Source organism: Colletes latitarsis, chromosome 8 (assembly GCF_051014445.1).
Source record: "Colletes latitarsis isolate SP2378_abdomen chromosome 8, iyColLati1, whole genome shotgun sequence".
In the NCBI taxonomy this organism is placed as follows: domain Eukaryota; kingdom Metazoa; phylum Arthropoda; class Insecta; order Hymenoptera; family Colletidae; genus Colletes; species Colletes latitarsis.
Window position 1 is genome coordinate 23,491,844 of NC_135141.1, and position 14,238 is coordinate 23,506,081.

The window sequence follows — 14,238 nt, forward strand, 5'->3', positions numbered from 1 at the left end:
GAGGACGAAGGACCCGAATCCGTGCTCCTGCGACGCGTCCCTTAAAATTAAGCGTTCGGGGAACAGACGTAATCCACGAGGAACAAACAAAACTCGATAATACGCCGACAGTGTTTCTTGTCGTTCGCATTGTCGCGGATGGTTTTCGCTTTTCTGCGATAAATTCTCTAGGTTACTCTTCCGGCAACTTGGTGCCAAAACGCTGCGTGGCGAACAAGATTTACTCGTACACACGCGTGTATTTACTCGCTCAACTAGATACAAGTGTTCCTGTTATGTACAGTAAAACTAGCTTAGCTTTCTTGCAACGATTTTGCAGACACAAACGACAAAATAGCAAAACTCGTTTCCTTTAACGCTGGATTTATGGACATTACGGAAACGTAGAAAAATAACGTGTTAAAAATATAGTTTTCTCGTAGATGCATAAGCATAAACTTCTATTTTCCACCCCATATTGACTGGGTGTAGAGCCAAGAATGCCAGATGGCTTGAAAGATTAAATAGAAATCTATGGTACTTCTGGAAAGTCCTCGTCAGCGTAATAAAGCGTAGAACTATCGAGCATCTACTCTAGACACGCGTCTTACTCCGATTCTTGTTCTGAAAACACGGTGAGGAAATTAGACAAGAGGAAGATCGATCGAAAGCATGCTCGATTTACTTTTCGGCTCTTTTGTTGGACTCGGGATCTACCTTCCTTTACTCCCGTTTCGCCTCAACGGCGCGAAGAATTGGCATCGCCACGCGCCGATCCAATTTCTTTCCGTTCAAAAGCCGGAGCCAACGGCGTTCGTTCATGCATTTTCAACTCGACACCGCGAACGTGTCGGCGTTGAATTAAATTCGCTTTCTCGACGCGGAGTCCGCCCCTCCTATGCCTCTGGAACGCATCCTCCCCTCGATTTTCACGGTATCGGAAAAGGAGTAGCCACCAAAACAATGGAAGACAAAAATTGTGGCAGACATTCATTATTTTCCCATTATCTTTTGCCTAACCCAATAATTGTATATCTCTAAAAACCTAGATGTACGAAAACTTTTTGGATCCATTGTACGAGTGATCAGGATGATGGATAGTTTGGTATTAGTTACGTGGCCGGAAAGTTGCATCGAAAAAAACAAACGTGTTAACTTTGTAGTTGTCTAATTGGACGAAGATGGATATTGTTTTGTAAGGATCGAGATCGGGAGAACGATCTGCGAGCGTAAACTAAGGAGCAAGGTGGCTATAGTCGGCTTCATAACGACATTGATGTAAAATCGCGGGAAGGAACTGGTTCTGAAACGCGACTCTTTATATTCTGAACTTGACACCGAGCGATCGGAAAACCGTCGGAGGTCCGGCGCTTGGTATTGCGCGTTCGATCCGGTCGACGCTCGAAACCGAGCAAAGATCAATCCGATCGCGGTCGGCCCGTGCATACGAATCATCGAAATAAATTGCATAACGCCGTGACACCGATACAAAGTGCACGATCGAGCAACGCTTTGAACTCTCGAAATAAACTATTATCGGAGAAGAACGTCCGATGCATAAATATAGAAATGATATTGTCAGAATCTGCGTGTTTGCTTCCGTTACACTGCGTCTTAGGAAATCGATCGTTTCAACGACACGCTAAATACACTCGTTACTATAAAAGTGGCTGGTTCGGAAGTTCCAAAAAATTCTTTCCATTTTCTTAAAGTACGTTGTTTTGTAAATGATAAAATGCCCTCGTTAATAACGAGCATTAAAAGTCTAGCGACCCTCGTCGTTCGACGACGAAAAGCTCTCGCGTTTAAGTTGAAGAAAAATGTTCTGATAAACTCCGCTATTTGAAATGTTTGCTCTTGAAAAAATATGGAGAAAGTCCTACGATTTGGTGGCGGGAAAAAGAGTTCTCGGAAGGGTTATATAAATTTGAGTGTGTTCGAAGCGTAGGACGGTCGCTTTATCTCGAAGGGACATGCCTCCGGGATGAAGGATGAAGGGCTAACGATACTTGGTACCTCGGTTGACGGGCTCTTCTTTTCACGGTGGAAACGATCATCGTTCGTAAATTACAAAGTACTCGAATATATTGTAAATTAGTGTTTCTTAATATCATTATGGTAAGATGAAGCGTTTCATCATCCGTACAATGCAGAACAAACTTCTTAATTGTCTCGATAACCACTATCGTCCGATACCCGCAATTTATTAATTGTTTTGCGTAATTTGGAAAGCGTGAATCTGTTGGTGCAATTTACTGGCGAATATTTCTTTTTATCGAGAACGAAACTGCGCCGCGGATTCCCGTGACATTTTAAAACAATGGTCGCGGTAAGGAGAAGCATATTTAAAACGCGATACATCATTGCGCGTTATTTGTTTCCGTGAAAATAATGAACACCCAGAGGAGAGAGAAAACGTTGCGTCAGACGATCCGAACTGCAGCGAAAATTGCATAGAGGATTGGCGCTCGCGCCGGAAAGCTCTTGGCGCCAAATAATCGACATAGAAAACATGGCGTGCAGTCATCGCGAGTGAAAGGAAGTCGAACACAGAACCGGGTAAACGTATAATCAAGATAGGCGAATTACGTCGTTGGAAAAAATTGCCATATTACATTCCCGACAGTTGCAAAACATAACAGAGGCGAAGCATGGCTGTCAACGTCCCGGTTTCTCGTATTAGGTCATCCCCATAATTTTCTGGCAAACTTTAACCGAACAGCGACGACGTAAATTTGACTTGGGACTTGGTCGAGATGGTTCTCAAGAGTTCAACGGCTCGTTTTCGCCAAAAGTCGCTCGTCTTCGTTCGCTGAATGCTTTATGAAAAGTTAATTAACTTGATTACGTTCTGACCGTTAAAAGCGACAAAATTGCCAGCTTCTGGGAAACGATCGGCGCGAAAGAGATTAGCTTGACGCGCTTCTACGTCGGTTTACGTAATTTAATGCGCTCGGCAAAGTTTATGCTCGCGTACGTTGCACCAGATAAAAGAGAAACGATAAGAGTTTAATCGACGCGTTCGTACCAGTCTTTGGTACTCTGCTACGGGATGAGAGGTCGAGTCGCCGGAATCGATAAGTCGCTAAATTAATAATCAGCTGCGAAATCCTCGCGTCGCGAGTGTCAGCGATTCCGAGATTAACGAAACGTCGTGGTTCTATCTGGTAAATCGAACGATCGGTTCCATTATTATTAGATCGCTCGATACGGGTCGGCCTGACCGGGAGAACAGAGGCAACGCGTATTTATTTATAAAGACCCTGGAAGACCCGTACGGCCGGGGTAATTCGATAGAAAGTTTCACAGGAAAAGGAAGAAAATCGTATCGCCTCGATGCCGTTTCGCAGGGTACTTAGACCGGTGGACGAACGGGCGATTCGTTCTCCGGGAAAACAGAACGTCGCGTCTAGTTCGAAACTACGTTAAGAAGGAGGGTCGAATCGAACCGAGAGAGAACTTGTTCCCCCGGGGGACTACCCTCGGCGTTGGAATTCCATTACGCGAAACTCAGACGAGAACGACGTGCTATCTTACGAAAATGTAATTACCCCCGAAACGAGTTCGAACTCCGAGACAAGCCCGGGAAATCTTTTCCCGAGCCGCGACCGTCCCTCTCAAGTTTTTCAGCATCGACGAGCACGACTGCTCGGACTTTTCCTTCTCCTTTTTATCCGCTTTGCGGCTTCCCGACGTAAACGATAAAGCCCGGACCGTTCGACACGCACGATCCATCGCGAAGAAATCGTAGACTGGGACGGTTTTCGCGACGAGCGGACAAATAAATTTTATTCGAAAACAGAATCGTGGAGGACTCACTTTTGTGTCTGGAGAATCTCCTGAGCTTCTTAAAGAACGGCATGCTGGGTGTGTTTGTCCGATTGTTGTCGCGAATGCGGCGTCGGGAAACTCGTAAAGATCGCACCGGGTGACGTAGCTCGATCGAAGAGAAGAAGAAAACCGTCCTGGTACGTGAACGAACGAGCTCGAAATGCCGCCTGCTGGTTTACATCGGGCCACGAGCAGCCGTCTGCGAGTTCTGTCTGCCTCTTACTCGATCCGACTTTACTGCTTCTCTCGTACGCGTTTCCACTTATCCCCACTACGATATATCGGCCCTTGCGAGAGAAACCGAGCACGGGACTCGCGGTTCCCGCGTGCTCGACACTCTCGACAACATCCTCCGTTCGATGTATTTTTCATCCCTGTTTCGCGCTTTCGAGACGAATCGTATAACTAATCCCAAGTTTCAATGCTGTCCGTAGGGATTCGACTCTTCGAGATGCAATGTATATACGAGCAATACCTCGCTAACGTTAGCGAAGGAGGTACTGGAAATTCTCGAAGCAGTTCTAAGAATTGGTGGAGGTGGAAGGACATTCTTGCCATATTTCCACGACATAAATTCTTCCAGAATAAGTAAAAATTAGGTAAAAAGCCATCCCCCCATCGTTCGAGATGAAAAGTCGCAGAGCCCGAGGGTTCAACGATATTTCACGTGTAGCGAGGGCAATTGAAAACTATTTTCATCGAGTCGCAGCACGGGGAAAACGTTACAGCTGTTATCAAGGTTATAACGGTAAGAAAAATAAAAGTGGAAGAAGTATCGGAGAACCGTAGAGCCAGGAGTGGCTCGAAACGATCCCGGATTGTCTCGGCGAGCTCTCCTCGAACGAGTTCGATTCGTTTACCTTGGAGTACGATTCGCGGTGGTCATGAAACAGCGGACTAGTCGAGCGAAAGAAAGTTAACGAGAAAGAAAACCAATAAAAGTAATTGTCGCGAGAGGGATGAACATAACTGGCGGAAAGGCTCGATTAGATCGTTCGACGAAACTTTATTCGCGAACGGTTCGATTTCCCGGTGTCCTCGAGACCGGAAGTCCATTCCGAACGTCGCGCCAATTTTTTTTACGAAACACAGAGCAAGATCAAGAGAACGTACTCCTGTCGAAGTTATCCGTGACAACTACCGGGTTCGAACTCATAATTAGTCTATCCCGCAACGTTTCTTGCCAGCCGTGCAGAGATAATTCGATACGTCGATGCAGAAATTACAGCCTAAATCGTCGAGGCTCGATCGAAGAAAACCGTAAACCTTTTAATCGAACAACCGTATCTATTCCGCGGAGAACGACACTCTTGGACTTCCGGTATGCGAATGTCGTTACTTTCCTTGAAAAGCACTTTCTAAGGCGAACGACGTACGACTTTATAAACGTTCCATTTGATTCGAAGAATTAAGTACTGATCTCGCGAATTAATTGTTTTGGCTCCTCGGTGAGAAATCATGTCGACGCGTTAAGGGTTAAAATTCGACTATCTTGGAGGTTTGTGCGGGGTTGGAAGCTGATCACACGGTCCGATAGCCAAGTCGACGCGCCTTGAGAAAATAATATATTCACAGGATACGAGGGCAAGTTTCGTGAAGAGGTGCTTGGAAAGTTCGCGGTGACCAAAGTTCCCGGCGCGGTTCCTCGATTAAAATTCGCGGTCTTCTCCCGACTAGTCGTAAGAGGAGCTGACATTCGGGGGCGGGAGCGAAGTTTAAGCCGCTTCGGTTAAGCCGACCATTATTCCGTCGAAAGCGAAGCCACCCCGAGTTACCCTACGACTTCGTTAAAACTCTCGTCAAGGAAATTTGAATATCACCGCGATGGAATGTCGAGAACCCGCGTTTCAAACGGGGATGCGAACTGGCGACCCCGATGGATTAGGCGCGATTAACAACCCCCGACTGCGGGCAAACTGCGTGCAACGACTATCACCGGAATCAGAGGGACCGAAACGCCGATATATTTTGAGGTTTCGGTATTTGGTTCGACAATACTGTCGCTTAGGAAACAAATTTCAACCCTTTACAGACGATTTTCCACGCACCTTTACTGCCGACTGACAAAATAAAGTTTATGCCTACACGAAATCTAAAGCGTAAAGTTGCGAAAGAATTGCGAACCACGAGCGTTGAACTTTACCCTGGTCGAAGAAAAGTTGAAAATTGCCGAATCTCGAGCGTGGCAAACGAGCATTTTACGAGGAATATTGGCTCGGTACCGTCGTGCTCTTTTCGAGAAAAAGAAAAGCAACTTGCACGAATTCTCGAGCGTTTCGTCGTGTTTCCCCGACTCTCGAAAGGGCGAAACAAATTGCAATCAACCTTTAACTCGCAACTCGAAGGAAGACCAAGTTTACCCGATGGTCCGACTTAACTTTTAATCATTGACCGACGCGACTCCCTTCCACGAGAGCTACAGCAACATCGCTTCTGGATTGGCCTGTTCATCTTTCGTACAGCGGAGGTGAATAGACTTTTCGATTCTCAATTTTCGTACCTTACAATCAGGTTCGCTACCAGCGTGAACAGCGTGCTGGGAAAATTGTTCCTCGTTGACGTTCTCTGGTATGAAATACGATTATTTTCAACGTAAATATATCGCGGCGGGGCATAAATCGTCGCGAATACGTCTCCCATGGTAATTTTTAGGTGAGAAAGGCTCTATCGCCGATACATATATTAAGGGAAGTTTTCCGTGCAGGCAAGAGTTTTCTCACAAATCTAGCGAATGGCGGAGACCCGGACGTATCGACTCGCGCGGAATTGAATCGCGCAACTTTCGCAAGCCTTCGGCTCCGCGACAACTTTAATATCCGAGGGTAGGAAGTTCGATACCGCGACGTTATGCTTCGACTTTTCATCGATCAGGCGTGCACCTGGAGGACCGATCTTTCTTGCAAAAGTTTTTATCACAGTCACGATTCTTACCGATGTCTAAGGATGAAAAGGAAGCGCGGAAAGTCGCGTGATTAATTCGAGAAATTTCCAAGAAATTTTCACGACGTTCGATAAATCTGACCGCTTTTTCCCCGACAAAGTTTCGCGACGCGGCGTTAATTGCAGAGGCTGCATCTCGATGGTAGCGCGCGGTACGCTGAGTGTAGCTGCGCGACACAGCCCACAATAGACACCGAAACGAGATTACCGATGGTGCTTCGCTCACGGTCCATTAGCTCCGATGAAATTACACTCGGCCCTTGTGCGATGGAAATTCAAGTTCCATCTCGGACACGCTCGGAACGAGAAAAATGCGAGTGTTGCGTTTCCGACGCCTCCCCGTAAAGATTTCGGATTCAACGGAGGAACAGAATCGATGAAAGGATGGGAAACGCGGAGAAAGATTGAGCGAACAGATTTCTTTTTCGCGGGAATAAATGCTAGAACGAGGAGAAGCTTTCGAACGTACTATCGAACGAAGCGGATTACCTTCGCTGTTCCCGTCTCGGAGCGTTCGCTGTTATTTGGAAACGATTCCACGATACGGATCAAATCCAACCGTTGAAATTACTTACTCTATCCGCGGAATATAGCCTGCAGGGTCGACGTTGCGTAATTGAACAGCGTCGCGTCCGCAAACGTACCGGAACGCCTCACCGTTCCTCATAAATCACCGTCTAATCGACATTTTAACCGCAACGACGGCCACCGCAGCGCGACGTATTACGTTTCGCTGAATAATTCCGCCGATGGACGCTTCCGGTCACGAAATTTCGCTACATCGCTGGAAGATGTCAAACGATGCTGTTCCATTGTACGGTATGGACCTCGGATCTCTACCATAATGAACCGAGTTATAGACAGCCCAATTGTTCAACGACTAATATTCGAAACAAGATGGCTGCTCTGAATCAAAGTACGAGTTCGAGTTTGATCCCTCCTTACTTTATAGATACTTTCATTATGTAGACATTATCTAGACAGAAAGATTAGAATTAATGAAAAAATGGTGTTGTCGCGATTACTCGCCTAAAAATTATGTTTCGTTGTCATTGGCGCGTTCTAAAAATGGCGGGTAACCCGTGCTAACGAAGGATTAAGTAGAAAACGGTTACACTGCCTTATGAGCAACGATATGTAACCGCAAACGATTTTCAAAGTCTCTACCGGAGCTTTCGGAGTATGCAAAGTGCGCGACGTCAAACGATAAGCTTGACAAAGATCGTCCGCCATGAATACATTGCTCGAAAACGTAGGAAAATGTTGCGCTCCCGTGACCAGCGTTGCAAACGACAGCAAACGCGAGACTGTAGCGAAGCTTCGTGATCGTTGGAAAACAAAAATAACTCTTTTTTCAATGGATTATTCGTACCACGGTCGCAAACGAATTTTGAGGGAAAATTGGAACGCGGGCTTCGTTCCATGCATCGCCAGATATTGAATACACACCACCCCCCTCTAACTATTGGTAAATTTAATAAGTTTTCCGACAAAATTTCCAATTCTTGGTAACGCGTCGCGCGCGGCCAAATGAGCAAAAAGCAAACAGGAGAGGAGAAAAAACAGCGAACGATCGCGGTTCGATCTATTATTTCGCTGAAGAACGCCTGGAACAATGCATTTGGAGAAGTTTGCACGGGCGGGGAACAAGAAAGAATGTTTCGACGCGGCTACACGCTGTAAAGTTTCGAAGAACAAGCATTTTTCTTCCATTCCGCGGTCCGGACTATTTTTTCCCTCCCGTCTCTTTTCTTCCGCTATTCCCGGCCATAACACGGGTATCATTTCCGCGAGAACAAGTTTCCATTGAGAATCCACGCGAAGGAAGACTCGCTATACCGAATGGAATCGATTGTATCTATCCTGAACGTTTGGTCTTTGCGTTCTCAAAAATGCCCAACCGCGCTTTGATATCGTGTTTGCATTCGATAGGTTATCGGAAATTCTTTCCCCTTGGAAACTTTGTCGATTCGTTTTTAACAGAGATATAAAGCAGCGGATGTAAACCAGCGGGGATGAAATTTCGAGGAAGATCTTCAGTCGGGCGGAAAATGTGTCGAACGAGTTAGAATTTTTATTAGTTTCTCCACATTAGTAAAATGTGCGAACAAATGTATTACGTGTAAATATTCAACTATAAAACTGAACTTTTGTACAAGTGTCGGGAGAAATTCCAGGTTTAGAGATACGGAAATTCTCGCGGAAGCTAATTACAGTTAATTAACTTTTCGAGCAACAAATTTTTTCGCGCAACGATTCTCGCGCGGGTCGCCGGACGTAAATTCGTTTCTGTGTTTTCGCAAACACGATGGCGCGGTATTTGTAAATTGTTCCGCGGAAACGGGATGCCAAGGAGTGTGCAGCACGTAGGAATGTGCTGTATTTCTACGTAATCTCTGAACGCGGAGGGGTTGCCGGGTTGCAGACAGCCAGCCAGCCAGCCGGGTCAGGAAGGGAAGGAATATTTGAATGTGCAATGTCGACGAATTTGTATATACGCCAAACGCTCGAACGCGCCTTTAATTTCTCCCATTCGAAGCATTCTTGTATTCCTAACAATTCCCTGACTTTTTCGCGCGAAATAGAAACATTGCGCGACAACATTTCCTGCGAAAATCATAACTTTGACGCGGTACCCGGTGACAACGATATTTGTTCTCCGCTTTCGTAAAAGGAATTTCTAGCAAATTACACGGATATTTAGTCTGGGATCAACGAAAACTTTAGTGTGAATTTTACTGTAATATATTCTAGTCTTTAGCACCCTAATTAGATATTCATGGGAATGCTACCTAACATTCTTAATGGACGGATTTTACAAAGATGCTTTTTATCTGTATCCGCCACATTTCAGTGACTTCTTCAAAGGTGCCTTCACCCGATTCTACTGCTATTGATTTTCTCAAAGAATAGTTGATTTTAAAAGGACCAGAGGAATAAAAATTGACATGCAACTCACCAATTGTAGAATGCAAGCATCCGCACGACGAGGTTAGTTAGTAGGAGTCATCAGCGAAATCACCAGCGAAATCAGCAACGAAGTTAGCATCAATGTCAACAGCAAAATCATCGACGAGGTTCTCTGTATCCACAAGTACGATGATGAGATGTCAAGATCTTGTAGAAAGGAAGAGTAAATGTTTTAACGAAAGGGTTTCTACCGTATTTGAAAACTTGATGTAGGAAAATTTGAATCGAACAATTTTTTCTAGCATACTCGGAACAAAATACCAAGGATACTTACATTTTTCGCATATGGGCATCACCAAATACTCCTTTCCGCATAAATACAGGTTTCCTGTCGAAACGTGTTCAAACTCTCAAAGCATTATGGTGTCGCAACTATTGCATGACGCGCACTGTAACAGAAATAAAACACAAATTTGTTAACAGACACTTATTAATATTGTATAAACGCATCGGTGGAGAATGACGAAGAGAATAGAAACGGTTAAAAATAAAAAATGCGTACCTAATTAGACGCGAAGCTGTCAACGCACTTATCACACCACTTTCCAAACGAAGAATGACGAACAGGATCGAACATGTCTCCCGCGCGAGGAGTGGGGAGTGGGGTGAGAGAATCACGTAGTCCGTCTTGACTCTCGATGTGTATCTTCGAAACTGAAAATAAATAAAGGAAATATATAAAATAAATAAAATAAAGACAAAAAGATGTCAGACAAACAATTAATTACTTAATGATTTATTATCGTTATATTCTTGTGACGTCATAATGCAAGCCTATCATTGGCTGTGCTTCAACGTTGTATATCGATCTGTTATTGGATGCACAAGTTACTAGATCGATCAAATATATTAATTCTAACCATAGAAACATATAATGTGTCAATATTAATTTTCAATCTAGATTTCAATCAGGTTCTTATATAAATGTTCCTTTCGTCTATAGTATATGTTCCAAAGTTATTTGTTTCAATTTTCACTAGATCTACATAAAAGCCTATCGTGATTCTGTGTCGACAACTTTGAGTATTCTGTGCACAGATGTCAGCAGTAATATTTTTTCGTGACACACGGATTAACGGCACAGACAATGCATCGTGTAGACGTGTAAAAAACACAGTTTCTCGTGCCACGCGACAAGGATTACAGGAGCTCAGTTCCAAGGTGAAGTCGAGAGGCCGGCAACCAAAGATATAAACACGGACGGATCGAGTTTCCCTAGCACAAATGTCTCGAATCACTGACCCTGGCTTACGAATGCTAGAATGGTAGGAATAAAATTATTTTTAAGAAATATTTTAGAATACACAAGAAATAGATACAGACGAGTAATAGACTAGAACAGTCATTTAATCAAACATTGTGAACATTAATATTTTTGTGTATTCTATGCATAAACTACGAAATTCATGTGAAAAATTAATTTTTCGACAAACATTAATATATTCACATGTTATTAAGTAGATATTTCGATCGACTTAATTACCCATAAATAGTACAATACATCGATATGTCATTTTTAAGAGACACTATCGAATATATCGAATATATCGATGCTCAAGCAGAGCCAATGAGAAGCTTGCATTATGACGTCACAAGAATATAACGATAATACATCATTAAGTAATTAATTGTTTCTCTGATATCTTTTTGTCTTTATTTTACAGCCGCAGATCTTAAATATGTATATCATCAATGTTATTCGTAATATAAGGCTTAATCTTTCCTTCGGAAACAAACACCGAAACTCGAGAGGTTGGACCCCCCCACTCCACCCTCCACTCGTTCCTTCGTAACGGTCAACGACTATTCTGCTCGGCGGTCGTCACTCGTTCTTCGGAAACTGATGTCGTGACAGGATTCGCGTCTAATGAGGTACGTAATTTTGAATTATTGTCATCTGAAAGTCCCGAATCGTTCGTAGTACACTTTGTTACTCTTTGTTGGTGCTTTCATGTAATATTAACACGTATCTACTAGAAATTCTGCCGGAATCGCGAAAAAAGTCGAGTCAGTTTCGTGCGTTTTCTTACATGTCTAATCAACGTCAATTATGATATCTGCAAACGTAATTATCAATTCATAGACCATATTTCGGGTTCAGTCGATCTTTAATTAAGGTGTGGATGCATTTATTTTAACGCATTGGATCGTAATTTTTGTTTTATTTCTGTTACAGACTTTGCTGCAATTCGGCTGAAGGGACGCTACCGGCATGCAACGGATGGACGCCATTTGCTTGCAAGCTACCGGCAAACAATGGATGGACGCCATTGATGCTTGGAAATCGCAGATCGCGGAAATACGAAATTCAATATTGGTAAACTCAATTTCATTATAACGACTGATTATGTACCTATATATGTTTACCAATTTTTGTGTTTTTATCAATGAAATTTAATATTAAATCGATAAATAGACAGATCTTTGTATTTACTAAATTACTTTTTATTTCTAATCTCAAATTTTCATTTTATCTTTTAGAAATTTTGATGTCCGCGCGCAATGCGGTCAGTAAATTCAGTGTTTTTGTCGTTTAGAGTTTTTTTGTTTTTCGAAGCACAGTGGCTTCTAGTAGATTATCGTTTCGATTTTAGGGACACGCGATAGTAGAGTCAGTGCATCATTGAAGGGAGATATTTGGCGATGTTCACGAGCAAAAAATGTAAGTATCTTCGTACTTTGTTCCAAGTATTTTAAAAAAAAAATTGTTTCCTTGAAATGTTGCTGCATTAAATTTTCAATATTAGCTGACGTTTTTTTTATTAAAATTAAAATCTCTATAATTTAAGAAATAGAGTGTTATATTTGCTGTTTCTTTTTTCAGGATCCTAACATCCCATCAATGTCCCTACTTACGGATCCAGGAACTTCTTGATGACTTCGCTGATGACTCCTACTAACCAACCTAGTCGTGCGGGTGCTTGCATTCTACAATTGGTGAGTTGCATGCCAATTTTTATTCCTCTAGTCCCCAATCACGTCGTAGGACAAAAAGGTCCGAATCGACGCGGGTGACCAGTTGTATACGTGCTATCTTTGACGAATGCAGTGACTTGTACTTTTTTATTATTTAGTTCAGGTTAGGGCCTTCATGTATCCCGCGTGTTTTAATATGATAAATGCTGCATATTAAATGAATATGTGTATGTAACTGAGTAATGTTAAAACATGAATAGTAATTATAATGAAATTATATGCTTTTACTTTTTATTGCATTTACTATACAATGATGTTAGTATTGATATTATTATATCAATACAAGTATTGAATATTGATCGTTTTTTATATTTTTCTTATTTCATGTTAAAATATAATTTGATAAGTGTCTGTAGAAGATACTACAGTCTTTTGTTAGTCGTTTAAAAATATGATGTGGCATTTCATGTACAGGAAGGCATTTCGCGGCGGGTAGATTTCCAAGTTAAAGTAACATGCATTGTTTATTATTCTCATCTTTTAAATAAATCACTTTAACAACGAAATCGACCCAAGGGTAGTTAGATATTTTAATTAATAATTCAGTAAATTAATTTCAAATAATTATCTTAAATTTTCAAAGTAATTTATTTTGTCTTAAAGTCTTCATCAAAGTCTTTTCTTCTAAATAATTAAATTTTAATCATAGAAATTTTCTTTAATATTAACATTTTTTAATATTAATATATACCAAATTTTTGTTCTTCATTTATTACAAATAAAAAGTCCATTCATTGCAACTGAGAATAAAATACGAAAAAACAAAAAAATATTATATTGTCTCGTTATGATTTACTAATCAGTCTTTCTAGTCAGGATTTTCAGGTTATTTTTCCGTGTTCATTGCCTAATCTCACTCAAGTGCCCAGGTGCTACTTGGGTGAGCAAAGGCAATGGGCACGATGATTTAGATTGTAAGATTTGTAATAACAATCTATATGTGTGCGGCTGGCAATGCTAGTGTATCGTGCGCGACGTATTTCCACATGTGTGTGTGTGTGGTTAGGCTGTGGAAGTGCGTCGTTTCAAAAGTTCACTATTTTGTAGTTTAAAATGTTGTAACACTAGATTCTAATGAATTGCAATGATAATGTTCTCTATTTACTATTTATTTGGCAATAGTTGATATTGCCTACAGGACAGTAATATTATAAAATGCTTAATAGATTAACTTCTCAATTGTACATACGTTAAAACATTATACATAAATGCATATATGTACATATAATAGACATACGCAATGAAGACTAGTTTTTGTCAGCCGATTTCAGCAAATGGTACGTACCTTAGAGTGTGAATGTTTGCAATGTTCGGGTGTCGGAGGAACCCCGGGGCGTCCTCCCTAGTTTAGGCCGCGCCCGAACATTATGTATGAGAACCGTGGAGTGTTTGGTTTGGCGAGAATGTGTTTTGCTATTTTTTAAATATAGCTTTAGGTAGGTAGGTCACTTAACTTCGGGTGTGCTTGGATTAGATCTAAGTAGGTAGGGTCAGGACAGGGCTGTCCACAGTCTTTTTCGGGTAGGCGCGTTTTCGCGTGGC

The 14,238-nt window shown here is 42.2% G+C and overlaps 1 protein-coding gene across 1 annotated transcript in view; it reads right to left on the minus strand.

The window, feature by feature from the left end:
• The window catches only part of LOC143344290 (uncharacterized), a 43,816-nt gene extending 39,789 nt beyond the window's left edge, over positions 1-4,027 (minus strand). The window contains exon 1 of the mRNA XM_076770195.1: positions 3,799-4,027. Coding sequence (XP_076626310.1) covers positions 3,799-3,841 — 43 coding nt within the window. The 5' untranslated portion in view covers positions 3,842-4,027. The remainder of the gene's footprint in view (positions 1-3,798) is intronic.
• Between the last annotated feature and the right edge of the window lie 10,211 nt (positions 4,028-14,238).